Source organism: Thalassophryne amazonica, chromosome 19 (genome assembly GCF_902500255.1).
Source record: "Thalassophryne amazonica chromosome 19, fThaAma1.1, whole genome shotgun sequence".
Classification (NCBI taxonomy): Eukaryota; Metazoa; Chordata; class Actinopteri; order Batrachoidiformes; family Batrachoididae; genus Thalassophryne; species Thalassophryne amazonica.
This window is the reverse complement of record NC_047121.1, coordinates 7487007-7510304: the sequence shown is the minus strand read 5'-3', so window position 1 is coordinate 7510304 and position 23298 is coordinate 7487007. Positions and strand designations below refer to the sequence as shown.

The window sequence follows — 23298 nt, the reverse complement described above, 5'->3', positions numbered from 1 at the left end:
CAGTCAATGTGTTCTTTGGAAAATTCTAACCTCTTCAGACCACGTCATTTTTTCAACAATGAGACTTTGTGTGTGGGCTTCATGTTCATTGGCTTCACATAGTTGTCTTCTAATTGTTACAGTAGTCACAGAGAACTTTAGACCTTCTTTGATCACCCTGGAGCTGATCATTGACTGCGTCTTTGCCATTCTGTTTATTCATCGTTTTGACAGTTGGGGTTTTTCTGTAATTATTGTATGGCTTTGCCTTGCAATATGAAGCGCCTTGGGGCAACTGTTTGTTGTGATTTGGCGCTATATAAATAAAATTGATTGATTGATTGATGATCGATCCATGTGAATGGTGGTTTTCTTTTTCTCCATGTTTTCTTGTTTTGGTGCCATTTTAAAGCATCTGAGATAATTTCCTGCAGTTCTTTATCTGTTTAACTCATAATTTTTTTCTTTGTGTTTTGATTTGGAATAGAATGTGCAGTGTTCCCAGTGCATTTGCATGTATGGAAATAAAAACAATTTTAAGGATTTGAGCGTTTTTCACTTTTTTAAACACACTCCTATTATTTTGAACACAACTGTATTTTCCTCCAGCCGCAGTCTTTTCTACCTCTCTGCAGATGCATGTCTGAGTTGATCACAGCCCACACAGTCTGGAAGATGTGAAGTCTCTCTCTAGCTACCTAACAAAGCTAAAGAACACACAGATTTAGTTAAGTTCTGTTGAAGGAGTTTAAAAGGAAAATGGACTGTACTAATGTAATACTCTTCATCTGCAGCAGACACTCCAAGTTCTTTACAATAATACACCACCTCCACCCACTTCCATATACACACTCACGCTCTCAAGGTGCCGTCACACAAAGTGCTCATTTGCACACCGAGAGCAACGTATGGGTAAGGACATTGCTCAAGGGCACTTGAGTGATGGTCATGATAGTTTCACAAGTGCCCAGTGTCTTCCTCACTGCAAACATTTTGTTTGTACAGTTGAAGAACTGACCCCTCTGATTGCAAACACATTTCCAACCTTCTCTTCCCCAAAGGTCAAGCCCCACAGACACACACAGACTGTGTGTGTCTGTGGTGTTTAGGGGTGTTTGCAGCACTCGCACCCCAACTCTCTACTATGTGCCATAAACATTTCACATAATGCCACACTGTCAAGGTCAAATTTGCCAAAATGTCAATCAGTGAAGTAAAGGCACTTTGAATTAAAGGTCAAAAGTTACATCAAAAGTCAAACCTGGCACACATATGGGCGTGGGTTACAGAATATCACAGCAATGTCAAATGTGCTCAAGTAAAATATGTGGGGCCAAGATCATGTCTACCTCTCTTTTTGTTGGCCTATTGAGTCCTGTTGCTGATTTCTGTCAAACATGGAATGTCAATGAGTGTTGACCCTGAGATTGCATTTAAGGAATTTAGGCAAAGGTCAAAGTCAACCTTTTTTTCTCCCCCCCAGCTGGATTTGGACCAAAAGTGGCACATACTTAGGGAGATCCCAGACTGGCTCTGGCAAGGTCAGCCACATGTCAGTCATTTGGATAACGGTCAACATCACTTGGGTGAAATGGAAGATTACCGTGCCACTTACTGTCTTCATGCTCAAGGGTATTATTACATGAATTCTTCAAATTAAACAGACTGATCTGGATGAAACCTGATGAGTGCCCCAATTCAAATAAAAAATAAATTGAAAACAAGAGCAATCTGGGATTTCTGATGTCCACCAATCTGGATCCGGATCCTCTCCAAAATTCAGTGGAGTCTTCCATGTCCTAATATGTATATGTTGCAGACATGAAAGAGCAAAGCTCTTCAGCATCTCACCATATCATTTAGGCCCTTCAGACTATTTTTCAGTAAATGCTTCTGGACAGCATTAGCATGGCTAAACATCTTCAGCCTCTGGGGTGTGCAAAGCCCCCCAGACACCCCCAACTATGACCCTCTTAATACCCTGCCACTTTAAGCAGTTTCTTTATTTGCATTCTCACATGCCTGGAAAAGGAGTCCTCACCATCTCATTTAGGTCTGTCACACTTTATTTTCAGTAAATATGCTGGTAGCATTAGCATAGAAAAATGCTTCTGGTGCCCCCCCAGACCTCTTGATCACCGTCAACACGGAGTGTTCTGATAAACTGAACCTTTTCAAATCTCGGCTGTTGTCCTGTGTCCTTGTTTTTGTCTGTGTGATTATTGTTTTTCTGTGCTGATGGGGATTTTTTTCCTCATTGCTGCTGTGTAACGCAGCGGCTATGAGGGTTTTTTTTCTCCTTTTCCCTCGTGTTTTGCTTTTCAATATATGTTTATGTACCGGGCCGGCCTATGTGTTGTGTTGTGTGTGTGTTGTTTGTTATGGGTCGGTGTTGGTTTGCTCAGCCCTGCTGTTGACCAAGGCAGGGATGTACATCTGGAGCTGGTCCCTGGGCGCCTAATGGCGACTTCTGCTCCTACTGGCAATTAGGATGGGTTAAATGCAGTAGACACATTTCATTGTGCAGGGAACATGTTCTTCTGTGCATATGACAATAAAATTCCTTTGAATCCTTGAATTTTAAGCATTTCCTTTATTTGCATCTCACATGCCTGGAAAAGAATCCTCACCATGTAATTTAGGTCCTTCAAATTTTTTTGTTTCAGTAAATGCTTGTGAGGAGCATATGCATGGCTAAAAATCTTCAGCTTCTGGGGAGCTCCTCCCAGACCCCTCAACTACGGCCCTCTTAACCCCCTGCCACTTTATGTTGATGTAAATGAATATTCTAACTTTTCAGCTACTTCACAGTAGGGCCACACAATATGGCCAAATTAGCTGAACTTTCAGGTCTTCCTTTTAAGATGGATAGATGGATAGATGGATAGATAGATAGATAGATAGATAGATAGATAGATAGATAGATAGATAGATAGATAGATAGATAGATAGATAGATAGATAGATAGATAGATAGATAGATAGATAGATAGATAGATAGATAGATAGCTTTTATTATCATTGTCATTACAACAACGAGATTGCCGCACTCACATTCCATGTACAACAGCAATTGATCTACAATTATTACTTGTTTACCGTAATAATGGCACACATCAGAATTAGGACAACACATATACATTTGACATTGTTTATGTGCACTAAACTTGAAACGTCCGTTTCCCAATTGTGGCGATGTGAGTGTGTTGTAGCCGCTGCAACTGTCAAGTCACGCCGCCAGGCCAGCTTGAGAGGACAAGGCCTGCTGCAGGGAGGGATGGGCAGGAAGAGTGATAAGACTGGAGCATGCTTCAGTCCATGTGTAAGTCTGTCAGTTTATTGTCCTTGTGGGTTGAGATAAGAATGGAGCCAAATAATCTCACCAGAGCCTGGATAAATTCAATCCATCCATCTTCTACCTCTTAGTCCAATTAAGGGTCGCTGTATTTATATTTTAATTACATTTATACCAAGTTGTACAGATTTGCTATCAGTTTGAGTTTAAGGAAGATGATTTTAGACATTAGAAAAGGGCCATTTAGTCACCAATATAACTAGGAGTCCATGGTTCAGACGATGTGTTCAAATTCAAAACTGGCTTCAGACATTTTTCTTCTTCTACTAAGGTGGATTAGGACTTTTTTTTGCTGAACACAGCACCAACTATTGTACAGAAGGGACCTAGCAGTCAATATGTTTCACGGATTTCAAAATGGCTCTTTTCAACCAGACGTGCGGTCCTTTGACATGTCAATCACCCGGGTGGCACCTGGGGTGTCCAATCAGATTTCAGTGTAATCCAGTCTAACTCAGCTACACCCATGCCAGGAAGTGTTCAACATTTGACATTTCCTGTTTCACTGTGGACTCAAAATTTAGCACTTCCTGTGTCACTCTCAATTCCCACAAGATCCCATGAGATTTTGTTTGTTGTCAAACCAGGAAGTGTTCAACATTTTACTTTTTTTCATTATTTAATGAGACAAACAAAAAGTTACACAGAAACCTTACAGAGGGTAAAATACAGCAGCAAAAAACATCCCAACGAACAGGTTAATTAAAAAAAAACAAAACAACAAAATTAAAAAATGGGAATTATAAAAAAAAAAATGCTTTCTAAAGTCAAAAGCATTTGACATTTCCTGTTTCACAGTGGACTCAAAATTTGGCACTTTCTGTTTCAGTCTTAACTTGCCACTAAATTCCCACGAGATCCCATGAGATCTCATGTCTTGTTAATCCAGGAAGTGTTCAACATTTGACATTTGTTGTTTCACTGTGGGTCAAATTTTGGCGCTTCCTGTTTCAGTCTGAACTTGCCAATGATTTCCCGCAAGATTCCACAAGATGTCATCTGTCATTCCAGGAAATGTCAATCCAGGAAGTGTTCAACATTTGACATTTGTTGTTTCACTGTGGACTCAAAATTTGGCACTTCCCAGTGTACCATGAGCGAACTTCACACCACTTGCGACTGTTCGCATCGCTTCACTTGTAATATCTATCTGTTGTGCAAATTTGGTGAGAATTCATGACGTAGTTTTGATGTAATCCTTAAGTCTATAAAGAGAAATCCTGAGCCAGAATCCGGATCCAGATCAGGATCACCTTAAAATTTCAGTGGAGTCTTCCATGCCCTAATATCTGTGGTGAAAATTTTGTCACAATCCATGCAGTAGTTTTGATGTAATCCTGCTAACAGACAGACCCTTAAATAAATAAATGCAAATGATTTTATTTCATCCTTGGTGGACATAATAATTACCATCAAATCCTTACATGAGTGTTGGCACAGCTACCAATCAATCAATCAATTTTTTTATATAGCGCCAAATCACAACAAACATTACCAGGGAAGAACATTCAAAAAAATCTGAGCGACTGCTAAGATTTGACCTCATTCACTTATGATTCAAACAAATATTTGATTGCTTGAGGCCATATATGATTCTCTTCACATCATAATACTTTTTTAACTCTTCAGAAGTATCCTAAATATTATCATTGGGCTAAATGTGATCATTCGGCTCTTACTTTGAGACCTCTACTTTAAACCTTATGGAATAAGGTGAAAAAGAAATGGGTAAGCTTTGTTTTCTCATTCATTTGTTTGTTCTGTCTCTTCATGTGTTCACATCAGTGTGGCATTGCAGTGCATGCGCAGTGTGAAGTTTGTTGCAGACCATTACTAATGTGTTCTTCAGCACAACAGCCACATACTGCATTGACACCACAATGAGGAAACAAGTCTATTCTTGCAAATCAATATGCTAAAGCATTTATGAAAGGCAATCTCATGACTGTTGCTTCAGTATTGGCTGACGATTAGGCTGGTTGACATTTTGATAATGGTCAAATGAACATACAAGGAAATGGTCCGAAACAGTCAAACAAATCATATGTATGCACATAATTACCTGTTATGCACCATTTTTATTACACTCTCTCTTTGCATATAAATCATTACATTTTCCAGCGTGCAGACCTTGCAGCCTTTTTTTTTTTCCTAATTTGTGTTCATGATGAGTTCTGCCTTTGTGGCACAATATTGCACTCTTTATATACTACATTGCAGTGCATATTGTTTGTTTGGGTATTGTCATCACTTCATGAGGAAACCATTATATGCAAGTTGGAATAAAACAGAGAATTTCTATTTCATTTTTTTTATGTTCCCTCTGTGCCAGTTCATGACTGTATGAACATTGTGCTCTGCTTGCCATTAAAGAAACCATACATTTCCTTAGTTTGGATATCCCATCAGATAATCTGCCACTTTCTCTGGTAAATGTACCTGTGGATTATTGGCAGTAGTCCGTTGTTCCCTTGGACAAGAGGAAAAGGCAGGCTTGGAGGAGATCTGGAAAGCGAGGTGGTGTTCGAGGCCAAATGAATGCGTTTATCTACAGGCTAAGCCATAGTGAAGTTGTTAGTGTCTGTTATCACCCATCCATTCTCTGACTGTGTGACCCTAGTTATCAATAGAGGTCTATGCCAGGTGATGGTGTTAAAGTAAAGTTATTAAATGTTCGGTACTTGTACCGGTGATCCTGTCCCAGTACCTTTGATATATCAGTGCTGGATGTGGCGAGCCCTTAAGTCCACTGTATTTTTACAGCAGCTCAATCTTGAAGAAGAAAAAAGCAAATAACCAAAGGTTGCATGGTCTCGTTGTGTCTCACAACGCTGTGGTGACCCACGGTGAGTTTTACAAACATTTCAGCTTTGTTTTCTTTCAACCTCTGTGCACATCCTGTGACTGACTGAGCAAGGCTAAAATGGCAAGAACTAATAACAGGACAGCAGCAACACAATCACTTTTCTAAAAAAAACAAAACAAAACAGTAATGATACTTTGATTTTTTTTTTTTTCCACATATGCCCAAAGTCTGAATTAGAGGATGGCAAAAGATAAAAGCACAGAAAACCTTCTTGCCTGTCAATCAGGTCACACTTTCCACATGATAACCATGCATACATAGTCCATTCAAAATGCCAAAAAAAAAGTCTGAAAAATAGTAAAAAGCTAAAAATCAGTGTATGCTCTCCACCCAGTAGTCTTGATAACATGCAAAAAGTCCCAGTGTATCATTGACCTTTCACCATTATGATGTCATAGCTTATACTTACGTGAGAAATGGCCTCATCTGGATATGTAATTTAGTATACAAGGGTATATTTTTGATTACTTTTTTATTTAACAGCCATATAATGCTTAGGAACACTGATTAAATGTAAATAAACAAAAAAGCATGAGACCTCCTTTATGACATCATAATATGAAGTCATGTTGAATTACCTCATAGTCGGTAATTATAAGGATTTTCACTGGAATGTTGAAGAACCACAAACTACTCCTAAAATAGGACATTATACAATCCAGTATAGGTGTTCTATGCAATTTTTCAAACTTGGGGACATGGGTTCACAATGTAGTATCACAGTTAAAATCAGACTGTTCCTACATGGAGTGTTATTAAGGGGATTTTCATTTTCGTTAATAAAAGTCACAGAGGAAGTCACATTAATCAAAATGATCCTCGTAGTGGGTTTTTAGGATGAAGCATGGACACAATACTAGATTGTCGTGTATAGTTTTTACGACATATCGTGTGCACAGTAATGGATGAAATGCCCTTTAACCTCTCTGCAACCTCTCTCATTGCATGCTGCTTTTTCAAATGGTTTCCATCCTCTGGTCACAGTGACTACCTAGTCTGCTAACAGTTCATCATCACACAGAAATCAAATGCTCTCCTCATCCATGATGACAGTGTTTACCTTTGAACAGCCTCGTAATATTCACTTCTCAGCATCCCCTGAAAAACATGGAAAAAACCTGATTCTTTGACAGATGTTAAAAAATCAGGAAGTTAAAAAAGGAGATACACGATGATGTGATGTTTTCACAATGAAATCATGGCGTCTTCAAGATATCATAATATACTATCTGTTTCATTTTGAAGCAGTGTTGTCTATCAAACAATAAAGATACACATACCACTGAGAATAATTAAATGGTGAATGTGTGAAACACTATTTTCCACATCCATGGCACTCATAGTGTCATGATGTCATACAAGGAAAAGCTCAATGAGGAGGATACATGGGGACTTTTAGTATGTTGATTAGTATGGTTAAATGATTGCATCCAGCAAATTGCAGCTTTCTACTATTTTTTTTTTCAACCAAAAAAATGACCTAATATTACTGAGCTAACAGGCCATGGTGTTTTAATGCATTACTTGATTTCTTTGAAACTGCAGGAGATTGGAGCACAAATGGTGCTCTCTGAAACTTGTCAGTCAACTGCAAATGGCATAAGAGTTTAAGAAACTATCAATGAGATGTCTATCAATGCAGTGTTTTAATTAATAACAACAGACATAATTTTAGATTTTTATTGAATACTGTGGCAACATTAACTTCGGATCAATTTATGTGCGACTGAACCTTATCAGCTGTCATTTATTTTTTACACTTTTTAATAACAAGATTGATGTTGTTCAAGATAAAATACAGTAACTCTGTTTACCAGAAATGTAAACGGCCACATTATGGATTTTATCAAAGATCATGGAGAAGGTTGTCTCAAACTATCTTGTATCATTCTCTTATGATCTGTTTGAACAGTTGCAGTCAGCTTTCAGGGTTCATCATTTCACTAAAACTACTTTAACAAAAGTGATAAATGAACAGCTGCTGACCTTGGGTGCTGGATCTGCATCTGTGCTGTTATGGGATCTTAGTGGAGTCTTCGACAGAGTACACCACAAAATTGTTGCACATACTTGACAATACTTCTCATAAGGTGATTTGAGGACATACTCATACTTTGAGGACTATCCTCAAATCACCTTGCAAGGTCATGTTATTGTTTTAAACAATGTCACATCCAGATATTCTGCTGTGAGGCATGGGGTTTCTCAAGGGTCAGCTTTTGCGCCTTTATTTTGCTCTCTGAATTTGACACCTTTGGGAAAACTCATGTAGTTTTAGATTAGATTTCACTTTTAGGCAGATGATTTACAGCTACATATGTTAGTGCACACAGGAGATAATTAAAATACTGCAAGGTCAAAGTGTTGTGTTGCTGTGAAGAACTGTCTGTCCTCTAACTTTCTGCTGCTCAGTGATGTTGCTTGATTTTAGTAGAATATGTAATGATCTCAGCCTTTCTGTCAGTGGTGGTGAAGCTTTCTCTGCAGCTTCTGTGGTTTTGATAGATTGTCTTCTCTGCTCACCGATGATGCCCAGGAGGTTGTAAGCACTACACAGTGACTTCCCTGCAAAGCACCACACCCCCACATCCATGTGTATGTATCATGCATGCTACATGCTCCTTTGGCATTCCTCCTCCAGCTCTCCTTTTTCACTTGGTGCCTTCCTCCATTAATTCCTCCTAAGGCGTTGTGAGTTCCAACATAATTGCTTGCTTTGATGTATTTAACAACACAAAGTCCAACCTATGAGTGGTTTCCACAATGTCCCCAAGCAATATGAATAGCTTCCCTAGGTCTGCCTTCATTTGCTGTTACCAAGAGAACTGCATGTTTTATAGCCAAAACCACTTTGTTGATGCATAAAGTCAGCCTTTTGGAAGTGCTGTATGATGGGCTAACAGGGCAATTCCACAAGGTGCTATTCTACTACAATTTCCCACTATTGTAAAAAGTGCAAAAAATGGAATGAAATGGCTTAATCCGACTTGCCTCCTAACTGGCCTGTGTATAAAGTGCAGACCTGGCAACCAACCAGGAAATGAAAGAATTGATGTGCACCCTTGGCTAGATATTACTGGCTTTGAACAAAAAACGCAACAAACGCTGCTTCAGCTAAAGCCATAACTACTTACGTATACCAAGTTTGTTCAAGATTGACAAAGATGGATCAAGAAGTTACGATTGTTGTGAATATGGCCACAGACATATCTTTACAGAATCAAAAGTTTTCCACTTTTAAAAAAGAACTAATGATCCAGAAAATATTAAGCTTGGGATGTATGACTCTGGACTGACTCGGTGTTACTACCCTGAACCAAAGTCCTCCCTTCTCACAAAGTTCCAAACATTTCGTGGCTGAATTGATGACATTTTCTGCTAAACCTCAAGGAACAGTCCCCATGGCTCAAATACAATTGTTGAATTAGTTCCAGCCAATCCCGGTTCAAACTGAACTTATTAGACAGCATCATGAAATCTGTCCATTTCACGCAGACACCAACACCCAGACACCAACAGGACACTTAATACAGTTGACAGCTCAATAAACCGAGAATCACAACCAGCCAGGTGGCAAAAGATCAAAGATCATGTAAAGGACCATCACTGGGATGGAACCACAGTGTGACCTTGAGGAAAGACATGCATCCGTCAATACGTGAATGTACGTTCTTTTAACCAAAGACCAGTGTTGTAATGTAACAAAGTAGAAATACTTTGTTACTGTACTTAACTAGAATGTTGATGTATCTGAATGTTATGTCAAAATTTCAGGGACTTGCACTTTTAGTCCATTACATTTCCTAAATAAGATGGGAACTTTTACTTTGATATATATATATATATATATCTCAAATCAATTTTATTTATATAGTGCCAAATCACAACAAACAGTTTCCCCAAGGTGCTTTATATAGTAAGGCAAAGCCATACAATAATTACGGAAAAACCCCAATGGTCAAAATGACCCCCTGTGAGCAAGCACTTGGCGACAGTGGGAAGGAAAAACTCCCTTTTAACAGGAAGAAACCTCCAGCAGAACCAGGCTCAGGGAGGGGCAGTCTTCTGCTGGGACTGGTTGGGGCTGAGTGAGAGAACCAGGAAAAAGACATGCTGTGGAAGAGAGCAGAGATCAATCACTAATGATTAAATGCAGAGTGGTGCATACAGAGCAAAAAGAGAAAGAAACACTCAGTGCATCATGGGAACCCCCCAGCAGTCTAAGTCTATAGCAGCATAACTAAGGGATGGTTCAGGGTCACCTGATCCAGCCCTAACTATAAGCTTTAGCAAAAAGGAAAGTTTTAAGCCTAATCTTAAAAGTAGAGAGGGGGTCTGTCTCCCTGATCCGAATAGGGAGCTGGTTCCACAGGAGAGGAGCCTGAAAGCTGAAGGCTCTGCCTCCCATTCTACTCTTACAAACCCTAGGAACTACAAGTAAGCCTGCAGTCTGAGAGCGAAGCACTCTATTGGGGTGATATGGTACTATGAGGTCCCTAAGATAAGATGGGACCTGATTATTCAAAACCTTATAAGTAAGAAGAAGAATTTTAAATTCTAGTCTAGAATTAACAGGAAGCCAATGAAGAGAGGCCAATATGGGTGAGATATGCTCTCCCCTTCTAGTCCCTGTCAGTACTCTAGCTGCAGCATTTTGAATTAACTGAAGGCTTTTCAGGGAACTGTTAGGACAACCTAATAATAATGAATTACAATAGTCCAGCCTAGAGGAAATAAATGCATGAATTAGTTTTTCAGCATCACTCTGAGACAAGACCTTTCTAACTTTAGAGATATTGCGCAAATGCAAAAAAGCAGTCCTACATATTTGTTTAATATGCGCATTGAATGACATATCCTGAAGATTTCTCACAGTATTACTAGAGGTCAGGGTAATGCCATCCAGAGTAAGGATTTGGTTAGACACCATGTTTCTAAGATTTGTGGGGCCAAGTACAATAACTTCACTTTTATCTGAGTTTAAAAGCAGGAAATTAGAGGTCATCCATGTCTTTATATCTGTAAGACAATCCTGCAGTTTAGCTAATTGGTGTGTGTCCTCTGGCTTCATGGATAGATAAAGCTGGGTATCATCTGCGTAACAAAGAAAATTTAAGCAATACTGTCTAATAATACTGCCTAAGGGAAAGTGAATAAAATTTGTCCTAGCACAGAACCTTGTGGAACTCCATAATTAACTTTAGTCTGTGAAAAAGATTCCCCATTTACATGAACAAATTGTAATCTATTAGATAAATATGATTCAAACCACTACAGCGCAGTGCCTTTAATACCTATGTCATGCTCTAATTTGTGTAATAAATTTTTATGGTCAACAGTATCAAAAGCAGCACTGAGGTCTAACAGAACAAGCACAGAGATGAGTCCACTGTCTGAGGCCATAAGAAGATCATTTGTAACCTTCACTAATGCTGTTTCTGTACTATGATGAATTCTAAACCCTGACTGACACTCTTCAAATAGACCATTCCTCTGCAGATGATCAGTTAGCTGTTTTACAACTACCCTTTCAAGAATTTTTGAGAGAAAAGGAAGGTTGGAGATTGGCCTATAATTAGCTAAGATAGCTGGGTCAAGTGATGGCTTTTTAAGTAATGGTTTAATTACTGCCACCTTAAAAGCCTGTGGTACATAGCCAAGTAATAAAGACAGATTGATCATATTTAAGATTGAAGCATTAATTAATGGTAGGGCTTCCTTGAGCAGCCTGGTAGGAATGGGGCCTAATAGACATGTTGATGGTTTGGAGGAAGTAACTAATGAAAATAACCCAGACAGAACAATCGGAGAAAAAGAGTCTAACCAAATACCAGCATCACTTTAAAGCAGACAAAGAGAACGATATGTCTTTGGGATGGTTATGAGTAATTTTTTCTCTAATAGTTAAAATTTTATTAGCAAAGAAAGTCATGAAGTCATTACTAGTTAAAGTTAAAGGAATACTCGGCTCAATAGAGCCCTGACTCTTTGTCAGCCTGGCTACAGTGCTGAAAAGAAACCTGGGGTTGTTCTTATTTTCTTCAATTAGTGATGAGTAGTAAGATGTCCTAGCTTTACAGAGGGCTTTTTTAATAGAGCAACAGACTCTTTTTCCAGGCTAAGTGAAGATCTTCTAAATTAGTGAGACGCCATTTCCTCTCCAACTTAAGGGTTATCTGCTTTAAGCTGCGAGTTTGTGAGTTATACCATGGAGTCAGGCACTTCTGATTTAAGGCTCTCTTTTTCAGAGGAGCTACAGCATCCAAAGTTGTCCTCAATGAGGATATAAAACTATTGATGAGATAATCTATCTCACTCACAGAGTTTAGGTAGCTACTCTGCCCTGTGTTGGTATATGGCATTGGAGAACATAAAGAAGGAATCATATCCTTAAACCTAGTTACAGCGCTTTCTGAAAGACTTCTACTGTAATGAAACTTATTCCCCACTGCTGGGTAGTCGATCAGTGTAAATGTAAATGTTATTAAGAAATGATCAGACAGAAGGGGGTTTTCAGGGAATACTGTTAAGTCTTCAATTTCCATACCATAAGTCAGAACAAGATCTAAGGTATGATTAAAGTAGTGTGTGGACTCATTTACATTTTGAGCAAAGCCAGTCGAGTCTAACAATAGATTAAATGCAGTGTTGAGGCTGTCATTCTCAGCATCTGTGTGGATGTTAAAATCAACCACTATAATTATCTTATCTGAGCTAAGCACCAAGTCAGACAAAAGGTCCGAAAATTCACAGAGAAACTCACAGTAACGACCAGGTGGACGATAGATAACAACAAATAAAACTGGTTTTTGGGACTTCCAATTTGGATGGACAAGAGTAAGAGTCAAGCTTTCAAATGAATTAAAGCTCTGTCTGGGTTTTTGATTAATTAATAAGCTGGAGTGGAAGATTGCTGCTAATCCTCCGACTCGGCCCGTGCTACGAGCGTTCTGGCAGTTAGTGTGACTCGGGGGTGTTGACTCATTTAAACTAACATATTCATCCTGCTGTAACCAGGTTTCTGTAAGGCAGAATAAATCAATATGTTGATCAATTATTATATCATTTACTAACAGGGACTTAGAAGAGAGAGATCTAATGTTTAATAGACTACTTTTAACTGTTTTAGTCTGTGGTGCAGTTGAAGGTGCTATATTATTTTTTTCTTTTTGAATTTTTATGCTTAAATAGATTTTTGCTGGTTATTGGTGGTCTGGGAGCAGGCACCGTCTCTACGGGGATGGGGTAATGAGGGGATGGCAGGGGGAGAGAAGCTGCAGAGAGGTGTGTAAGACTACAACTCTGCTTCCTGGTCCCAACCCTGGATAGTCACGGTTTGGAGGATTTAAGAAAATTGGCCAGATTTCTAGAAATGAGAGCTGCTCCATCCAAAGTGGGATGGATGCCGTCTCTCCTAACAAGACCAGGTTTTCCCCAGAAGCTTTGCCAATTATCTATGAAGCCCTCCTCATTTTTTGGACACCACTCAGACAGCCAGCAATTCAGGGAGAACATGCGGCTAAACATGTCACTCCCGGTCCGATTGGGGAGGGGCCCAGAGAAAACTACAGAGTCCGACATTGTTTTTGCCAAATTACACACCGATTCAATGTTAATTTTAGTGACCTCCGACTGGCGTAACCGGGTGTCATTACTGCTGACGTGAATTACAATCTTACCAAATTTACGCTTAGCCTTAGCCAGCAGTTTCCTTCAATGTCGCCTGCTCTGGCCCCCGGAAGACATTTGACTATGGTTGCTGGTGTCGCTAACTTCACATTTCTCAAAACAGATTCACCAATGCCCAGAGTTTGTTCCTCGGCGGGTGTGTCGCCGAGTCGGGAAAAACGGTTAGAGATGTGAATGGGTTGGCGGTGTACACGGTGCTTCTGTTTAGGACTACGCTTCCTCCTCACAGTCACCCAGTTGGCCTGCTTATATATATATATAGTGGTGGGCACACTTCAGATAATCCGATAACATAATTATCAAAGATAATGTTTTCATTATCGGATTACCTTTTTAGATAACTTTAAAAACCATTACCGGACTAATTATCTTCCGATGAATTGTCGTCGGATAACTTTTATACCGATAACGTAGCAAACGAAGCTGAACAGCAGCAAGCATTTTTAAAATTTAAAATCAGTTGACATGTACCTGTTGAAAGTTTCTTAAGAGATGTATTGTTCTATCCTCTGCAAACAGATGCGAGCTAGTTTCAGGAGAAACCACTCTACCCTCTGCAGACAAAGAAGAACTGGTGACAAAAAAAAAAAAAAAATTCCTTTAACACCATACTGATACGCTGACAATATCACCCAAGTCATCCAGAGGCATACATTTTTAACTTATGGCTCAAATTTTAACAAAACTAATTTTGGACAAATTATTTAAAATTACTGTCATGCCTGAAGTTTTATAAACTGAAAACATCAGATATACACTCAACAAAAATATAAACACAACACTTTTGGTTTTGCTCCCATTTTATATGAGATGAACTCAAAGATCTAAAACTTTTTCCACATACACAATATCACCATTTCCCTCAAATATTGTTCACAAACCAGTCTAAATCTGTCATAGTGAGCACTTCTCCTTTGCTAAGATAATCCATCCCACCTCACAGGTGTGCCATATCAAGATGCTGATTAGACACCATGATTAGTGCACAGGTGTGCCTTAGACTGCCCACAATAAAAGGCCACTCTGAAAGGTACACAATGAAAGACTGAGCCAATCAGTGTTTAGCAGAGGCACATTTACCCAGAATCCTTTGCGATCTGTCTGTTTTTGTAACAAAACCTCAGAATTAGTGCATTATTCAACATTAAAAGATATATGTTATATTTTAACTTTGTACAAACGACAGAATTGACAATAATGTAGTTATTCTATCAGTATTCACACAAAACTATAAGTCAGGATGCCTTTATTTTTCAAGACCTCCGCCTGACCAGAACATCGTGATTGGTAGAGAGCTAGGCTTTGTGGCTGCTCTCAGGGTGCTGTAGCCGTGTAGCCGTGTAGCCATGTAGCCGTGTAGCCGTGTAGCCGTGTAGCTTCCAAAAAGGGGCAGTATGTTCAAACATATAAGTGCTAACTCATTATTTGGGTCTTATGTAGCTTTTTATGCTTCTAAAAGCGACCGTGGTGTTAAAACTCAAATTCAGCTTGTTAGCAGTTGTAAATGTATCAGAGACAATACTGGAATTTATCGGTTATCTGTATTCCGATACGTTTTTGGGTGGTTCATCCGTTTATCTTTATCAAAGATAACTTTTCAGTTATCTGATTATCTATCGAAGTTAATTTTTTGGTTATCTGTGCCCACCACTGTATATATATATATATATATATATATATATATATATATATATATATATATATATATATATATATATATATATATATATTATAATCTTTATCTTTCGGCTTTTCCCGTTAGCAGATCAATCGTTTCCATCTCATCCTGTCCTCTGTAGCTTTCTCTGTCACACCAACCACCTGCATGTCCTCCCTCAGCACATCCATAAACCTCCTCTTTGGCCTCCCTCTTCTCCTCCTGCCCAGTGGCTCCATCCTCAGCATCCTTCTCCCTATATACCCAGGGTCCCTCCTCTGCACATGTCCAAACCATCTCAATCTTGCCTCTCTTACTTTGTCTGCAAACCATCCCACCTGAGCTGTCCCTCTTATATGTTCATTCCTAATCTTGACCATTCTTGTCACTCCCAAAGAGAATCTCAACATCTTCAGCTCTGCCACCTCCTGCGCTGCCTCCTGTGTTTTTGTTAGTGCCACCGTCTCTAAGCTGTACAACATAGCTTGTCTCACTACTGTCTTGTAAACTTTCCCCTTCACTCTTGCTGATATTCTTCAGTCACAAATCACTCCTGCCACCTTTCTCCACCCAGTCCACCCTGCCTGCACTCTTTTCTTCACCTCTCTACCACACTCTCCATTACTTTGAACAGTTGACCCCAAATATTTAAACTCATCTACTTTCACCACTTCTACTCCTTGTAACTGCACTATTCCACTGGGATCCCTTCCATTCACACACATGTACTCACTCTTGGTTCTACTGACCTTCATTCCCCTTCTATCCAAAGCATATCTCCACCTCTCCAGACTAGACTCAACTTGCTCTCTACTCTCACAACAGATCACAATGTCATCTGCAAACATCATAGTCCATGGGGACTCCTGTCTGATCTCATCCGTCAACCTGTCCATCACCACTGCAAACGAGAAAGGACTCAGAGCTGATCCTTGGTGTAATCCCTCCTCCACCTTGAAGGAGTCCATCATTCTGACTGCGCATCTCACCGCTGTCACACTATTCTTGTACATGTCCTGCACTACCCTAACATATTTCTCTGCCACTCCAGACTTCCTCATACAATACCACAGCTCTTCTCTTGGCACCCTATCATAAGCTTTTTCTAAGTCCACAAACACACAATGTAACTCTTTCTGTCCTTCTCTGTACTTTTCCAACAGTATTCTCAGAGCAAACATTGTATCTGTAGTGCTCTTTCTCGGCAGGAAACCATATTGCTGCTCACAGATCTTCACCTGTTTTCTAAGCCTAGCTTCTACTACTCTTTCCCATAACTTCATGCTGTGGCTGATCAACTTTATGCCTCTGTAGTTACTGCAGCTCTGCACATCACCCTTGTTCTTGAAAGTATGAACCAGCACACTTCGTCTCCACTCCTCAGGCATCCTCTCACTTTCCAAGATTTTAACAATCTGGCTAGAAACTCTACTGCCATCTCTTGTAGACATTTCCATGCCTCCACTGGAATGCCATCTGGACCATCTTCCTTTCCATTCTTCATCCTCTTCATAACAGCCCTCACTTCTTCCTTGCTAATCTCTTGTACTTCCTGATTTACTCTCACTACATCATCCAGCCTTTTCTCTCACTCATTTTCTTTATTCATCAGCTTTTCAAAATATTCCCTCCACCTTCTCAGCACACACTCCTCACTTGTTAGCACATTACCATGTGCATCTTTTACCACCCTAACTTGCTGAACATCCTTTCCAGCTCTGTCCCTTTGTCTGGCCAATCAGTACAAGTCCTTTTCTCCTTCCTTACTATTCAACTCCTTGTACAGCTCACAATATGCCTTTTCCTTTGCTTTTGCCACTTCTCTTTTCACCTTACGCTGCATCTCCTTGTACTCCTGTCTACTTTCTTCATCTCTCCGACTATCCCAAAACTTTTTCACCAACCTCTTTCTCCTTATGTTTTCCTGGACCTCTTCATTCCACCACAAAGTCTCCTTATCTTCCTTCCACTGTCCAGATGTCATACCCAGTACTGCCCTAGCTGTCTCCCTCACCACATCTGCAGTACTTTTCCAGTTGTCCAAAATTGCTTCCCTTCCAACCAGTGCTTCTCTCACCTGCTTGCTAAATTTCAAACAACAGTCTTCCTCCTTCAGCTTCCACCATCTGATCCTTTGTTGAGCTCTCACTCTCTTCTTCATCTTTTCTCTAAAGTCATCCTACAAACAACCATCCTATGCTGCCGAGCGACACTCTCTCCTGCCACCACCTTAGAGTCTCTGATTTCTTTTAGCTTGCATCTCCTATAAAGAATGTAGTCCACCTGTGTGCACCTTCATCCACTCTTATTTGTTACCCTGTGCTCCTCTCTTTTCTTAAAGTAGGTATTCACCTCAGCTATTGCCATCCTTTTTGCAAAATCAGCTACCATCTGTCCTTCCCCATTCCTATCCTTGATACCATATCTACCCATTACTTCCTTATCACTTCTGTTCCCTTCACCATCATGCCCATTGAAGTCTGCTCCTATCACCACTCTTGCTCATGCTTGGGCACACTCTCCACCACCTCATCTAACACACTCCAGAAATCTTCTTTCTCCTTCATCTCACAACCTTCCTGTGGGGCATATGCACTGATGATGTTCATCATCACCCCTTCAATTTCCAACATCACACTCATCACCCTGTCAGGCACTTGCTTAACCCCCAACACACTTTTAACGTACTCTTCCTTAAAATGACCCCAACGCTATTTCTCTTCCTGTCCTCACCATGGTACAACAACTTGAACCCACCGCCGATGCTCCTGCTCTTACTTCCCTTCCACTTGGTCTCTTGCACACACAATATGTCTACCTTTCTCCTTTCTCCATCACATCAGCCAGCTCTCTCCCTTTACCAGTCATACTACCAACATTCAAATTACCCCACTCTCATTTCCACCCTTCTAGTTTTCTTCTTCTCCCGCTGTTTGTGGAAACATTCTCCTCCTCTTCTTCATCGTGTATATATATATATATATATATATATATATATATATATATATATATATATATATATATATATATCGACCAAGTCGGTACCACTGATGGTGACTAAACAACATCCAGCCTCAGTGTACACACAAAAATATATGATAGCCATCCCAGGGTGGTAGCTGTAGCCAGGTAGGGGTCAATGAAGAATTACACAGAGTTCAAAATTTAAAAATGCTCCAATCATGTTGAAAAATATATCACTTTATTTGTCTGATGATAATTCCAAAAATGTATAGTCTGGACTATCTATGATGGAATGTTCTGGACTTATGCGGTAAAAATGGTGACAAAGGTCAATTTCAGTTTGTAGAGGGGAGAAAAGTTAAAGTTGCTCCAGTTTCAGTAGAAAAAAAATATGCAAATTATTGCTTGACATAAAAGGATTAATAAATGGAATAGTTTTGATTGTATTGTATGTTTGGTCTCCTAAGTAAAGGTCAAACAAGGTCGACATCCATTGGATTCAATGACAGGTGACATATGTTATCCTGTAACGTGATAACTAAAAATGACAGATGGTGCAAACTATTCCTTATTAGAACCCTTTAACCCAAACAATAATTTGCATCATTTTAAATTAAAATTTTTACCGCTGAGGAAGAGGAGAAATGCTGCGTGAAAGCGGCTCCACATTTTAGGATTTAGGATCACAAAGAGCGCTGTTTTTGGTTGCTTTGCAGTGGTTGGTGGTGGTGATGCTTGGAAAGTTAAGTGTGTCGCTGTAAATTACTGTTCTGGCTGTTGTGTTTAACAGCCAGAACCATCTGTGTGGGTGTGTGGGTCTTCCAGGAAAAAAGACTGCGTCATCAATTTCAGTAATTTTATAGTATACGATACTTGTACTTTCACCCCAGTATCACTTTGAGCTACTTTACAATGTCTTTGGCAGTCTTGTATAATTTATTGTCCTGTTTTTATAGTTATCCAAAGATAAAATTTATATACCAATGTAATCTGTTACACGTTTCTTTCATGTGACATTATGAGCATTCCTTTTATAACCCTGGGTGCATGTTTAAATGTTATTTGTTGAACTATTAATGAATTGTCGTGGTGAAAACAGTGTTTCTGTTAATCAATTATCTTTTCTAGGATTGGTTATAAGATGACTTAGTCAGCTCATACACTGAAAAAAAAAAAGATACTTTATAGTGTTACAGACAGAAATTACACATTCCACGATATAATATATTGAGATTATATTGTTTCCAAATCACTCACCAAATACTCCTTAATAAGTGTGCCCAGGTCTTCTCCAAGGTAAAGTATTAGGCCCTTCAGCAGACACTCCCTTTTTATGTTGACCTCAAGGCTCTAGGTGAAGGTTAACACATATAAAAAAGATGGCCACACACACACACACACACACATATATATCAATCAATCAATTTTTAATCAATTTTATTTATATAGCGCCAAATCACAACAAACAGTTGCCCCAAGGTGCTTTATATTGTAAGGCAAGGCCATACAATAATTACGTAAAAACCCCAATGGTCAAAACGACCCCCTGTGAGCAAGCACTTGGCGACAGTGGGAAGGAAAAACTCCCTTTTAACAGGAAGAAACCTCCAGCAGAACCAGGCTCAGGGAGGGGCAGTCTTCTGCTGGGACTGGTTGGGGCTGAGGGAGAGAACCAGGAAAAAGACATGCTGTGGAAGAGAGCAGAGATCAATCACTAATGATTAAATGCAGAGTGGTGCATACAGAGCAAAAAGAGAAAGAAACAGTGCATCATGGGAACCCCCCAGCAGTCTACGTCTATAGCAGCATAACTAAGGGATGGTTCAGGGTCACCTGATCCAGCCCTAACTATAAGCTTTAGCAAAAAGGAAAGTTTTAAGCCTAATCTTAAAAGTAGAGAGGGTGTCTGTCTCCCTGATCCGAATTGGGAGCTGGTTCCACAGGAGAGGAGCCTGAAAGCTGAAGGCTCTGCCTCCCATTCTACTCTTACAAACCCTAGGAACTACAAGTAAGCCTGCAGTCTGAGAGCGAAGCGCTCTATTGGGGTGATATGGTACTATGAGGTCCCTAAGATAAGAAGGGACCTGATTATTCAAAACCTTATAAGTAAGAAGAAGAATTTTAAATTCTATTCTAGAATTAACAGGAAGCCAATGAAGAGAGGCCAATATGGGTGAGATTTGCTCTCTCCTTCTAGTCCCTGTCAGTACTCTAGCTGTAGCATTTTGAATTAACTGAAGGCTTTTCAGGGAACTTTTAGGACAACCTGATAATAATGAATTACAATAGTCCAGCCTACAGGAAATAAATGCATGAATTAGTTTTTCAGCATCACTCTGAGACAAGACCTTTCTAATTTTAGAGATATTGCGTAAATGCAAAAAAGCAGTCTTACACATTTGTTTAGTATGCGCTTTGAATGACATATCCTGATCAAAAATGACTCCAAGATTTCTCACAGTATTACTAGAGGTCAGGGTAATGCCATCCAGAGTAAGGATCTGGTTAGACACCATGTTTCTAAGATTTGTGGGGCCAAGTACAATAACTTCAGTTTTATCTGAGTTTAAAAGCAGGAAATTAGAGGTCATCCATGTCTTTATGTCTGTAAGACAATCCTGCAGTTTAGCTAATTGGTGTGTGTCCTCTGGCTTCATGGATAGATAAAGCTGGGTATCATCTGCGTAACAATGAAAATTTAAGCATAAAATTTAAGAATAAATTTTAAGAATAAAATTGGTCCTAGCACAGAACCTTGTGGAACTCCATAATTAACCTTAGTCTGTGAAGAAGATTCCCCATTTACATGAACAAATTGTAATCTATTAGATAAATATGATTCAAACCACCGCAGCGCAGTGCCTTTAATACCTATGGCATGATCTAATCTCTGTAATAAAATTTTATGGTCAACAGTATCAAAAGCAGCACTGAGGTCTAACAGAACAAGCACAGAGATGAGTCCACTGTCTGAGGCCATAAGAAGATAACTTGTAACCTTCACTAATGCTGTTTCTGTACTATGATGAATTCTAAACCCTGACTGAAACTCTTCAAATAGACCATTCCTCTGCAGATGATCAGTTAGCTGTTTTACAACTACCCTTTCAAGATTTTTTGAGAGAAAAGGAAGGTTGGAGATTGGCCTATAATTAGCTAAGATAGCTGGTTCAAGTGATGGCACACACACACACACGAGTGAGAAAAATACTTTAGCACATACCTGATCAAGAATTTTGAGCATCCTCTTGCTCTTCTCCATGACAGCTCCTCCCTTGCTTCTGATGAGCTCGATCAGCTTGATGTAGTGCTTGTCCAAGGCAGCCAGGAATCTTGTTTGAAGTGGAACAGTTGTAATCCGGAGAAATTCAGCATTGATCTAAAAATAAATGACACAGAAATACATTACTAACTAATCAACAAAACTTGTATTTTGAACAAATGTAAAAAATTTTTGACAAATTTTATTTAGAAGATTACATGTCTCATCTACTGTGAACAATGCAGGCCATCTCTCTCTCAACTCTTCCACTCTTGATTCCTTTTCCACAATTTCTTGTCTTTGCAGAGGAAATGTTTTGGCCATTTTGTACTTTATCACTGCACAATTGTCTCTCTTCTTTACTTGTGTTAAAAGTGACAGTCTCTCATTTTCAAGTTTTTCAAGTGCTTCAGCTACTTCAGTGTAGTCAGCATCTGTTGGGTAAGCTTTGAACTTGAATATCTCATCAGACACTCTTAACAGAATATCTGACTTCAGTTTTGTAGTTTGAGTCAGCCTTGTGTTGTTTGACCTATACTCTGCATTTCCCTTTTCTAACTGCAGTTCAGTGTCATAGGAAAATTTTGGGATTGGAAACTCTCTAGGCCACATTTCTCTTCTTGTGGATGAGCTGGATGGTGAGGAAAGGATCTCTGTGTCATCTGAATCACAGAAAGATGATCAAGCAGATTGTGTGTCCTCAAAACCTGTGACACTGCATCCTTGGCTGCTATCATCAGTTATTGGGATGACCTTGATAGTTGCCAGATCCTCAAGTTCCGCAGTAGATGTTAAATTCATAAATGCATCTCCAAAGTCTTTGTCTTGGTACTGTAGTCTGAATTCCCCATTCAAACCACACACTTTCCTGACTTCATCCAGGAGTTTTTCCATTGTCTCTGGAATTCCAATGGGCAAAATAAGCTTCCTGGTGTCATCGGGCTTCAGAATAATCCACAACTTGGCCGGTATTTTCACTGCTGCGTCACCCAATACAGCTCTAAAAACGATAAAACAACAATTATTACAAATACTGATATACACCAAACATTGTAAATATAAAGTTTTTCCAAATGTAAAATAAGTTGTAAGTGTGTTGCACAGCTGCATCATTTATGCATTAATATTAACCCTTTTGGCACCACATTTTTGGATTGGCTGTTTGAAGGAAAAAAAAAAGAAAAGATATCTCATAGTAAGCTAAATGTTCAATAGTAGCCCTGGTCTAAGCACCATGTCCTCGATATGCACCATGTATTTTTTCAGCAGTTAAAAGACAGGGGAAGGCCTGTCCCAGCACCTCAAAACACAGCAAATGACTGGTGTAGAATTGCTCTGGTGGTGCCCAAAGGGTTAAAACAGACAGTGTTAACTAAAGGCTTAAAACAAATGCATTCTAATCATAACCATAAATATACCACCTTATGCATGTATGTATCTTTTCAGGGAGATGAGGCACCGTCCACCAATCATATAATGATTTAGAGGGTAGTGATCTGTCAGTTCTTGCACCCCAACAAGCTTTAG

At 39.4% G+C, this 23298-nt stretch overlaps 1 protein-coding gene across 1 annotated transcript in view; it reads right to left on the bottom strand.

Annotated features, from left to right (window-relative positions):
- Positions 1–23298, bottom strand: part of LOC117501042 — a 33246-nt gene that overhangs the window by 5740 nt on the left and 4208 nt on the right. Inside the window, exons 5-7 of the mRNA XM_034159845.1 lie at positions 22525–22771; positions 21733–21888; positions 7260–7297 (exon numbers count right to left, since the gene is read on the bottom strand). Coding sequence (XP_034015736.1) covers positions 7260–7297; positions 21733–21888; positions 22525–22771 — 441 coding nt within the window. The remainder of the gene's footprint in view (positions 1–7259; positions 7298–21732; positions 21889–22524; positions 22772–23298) is intronic.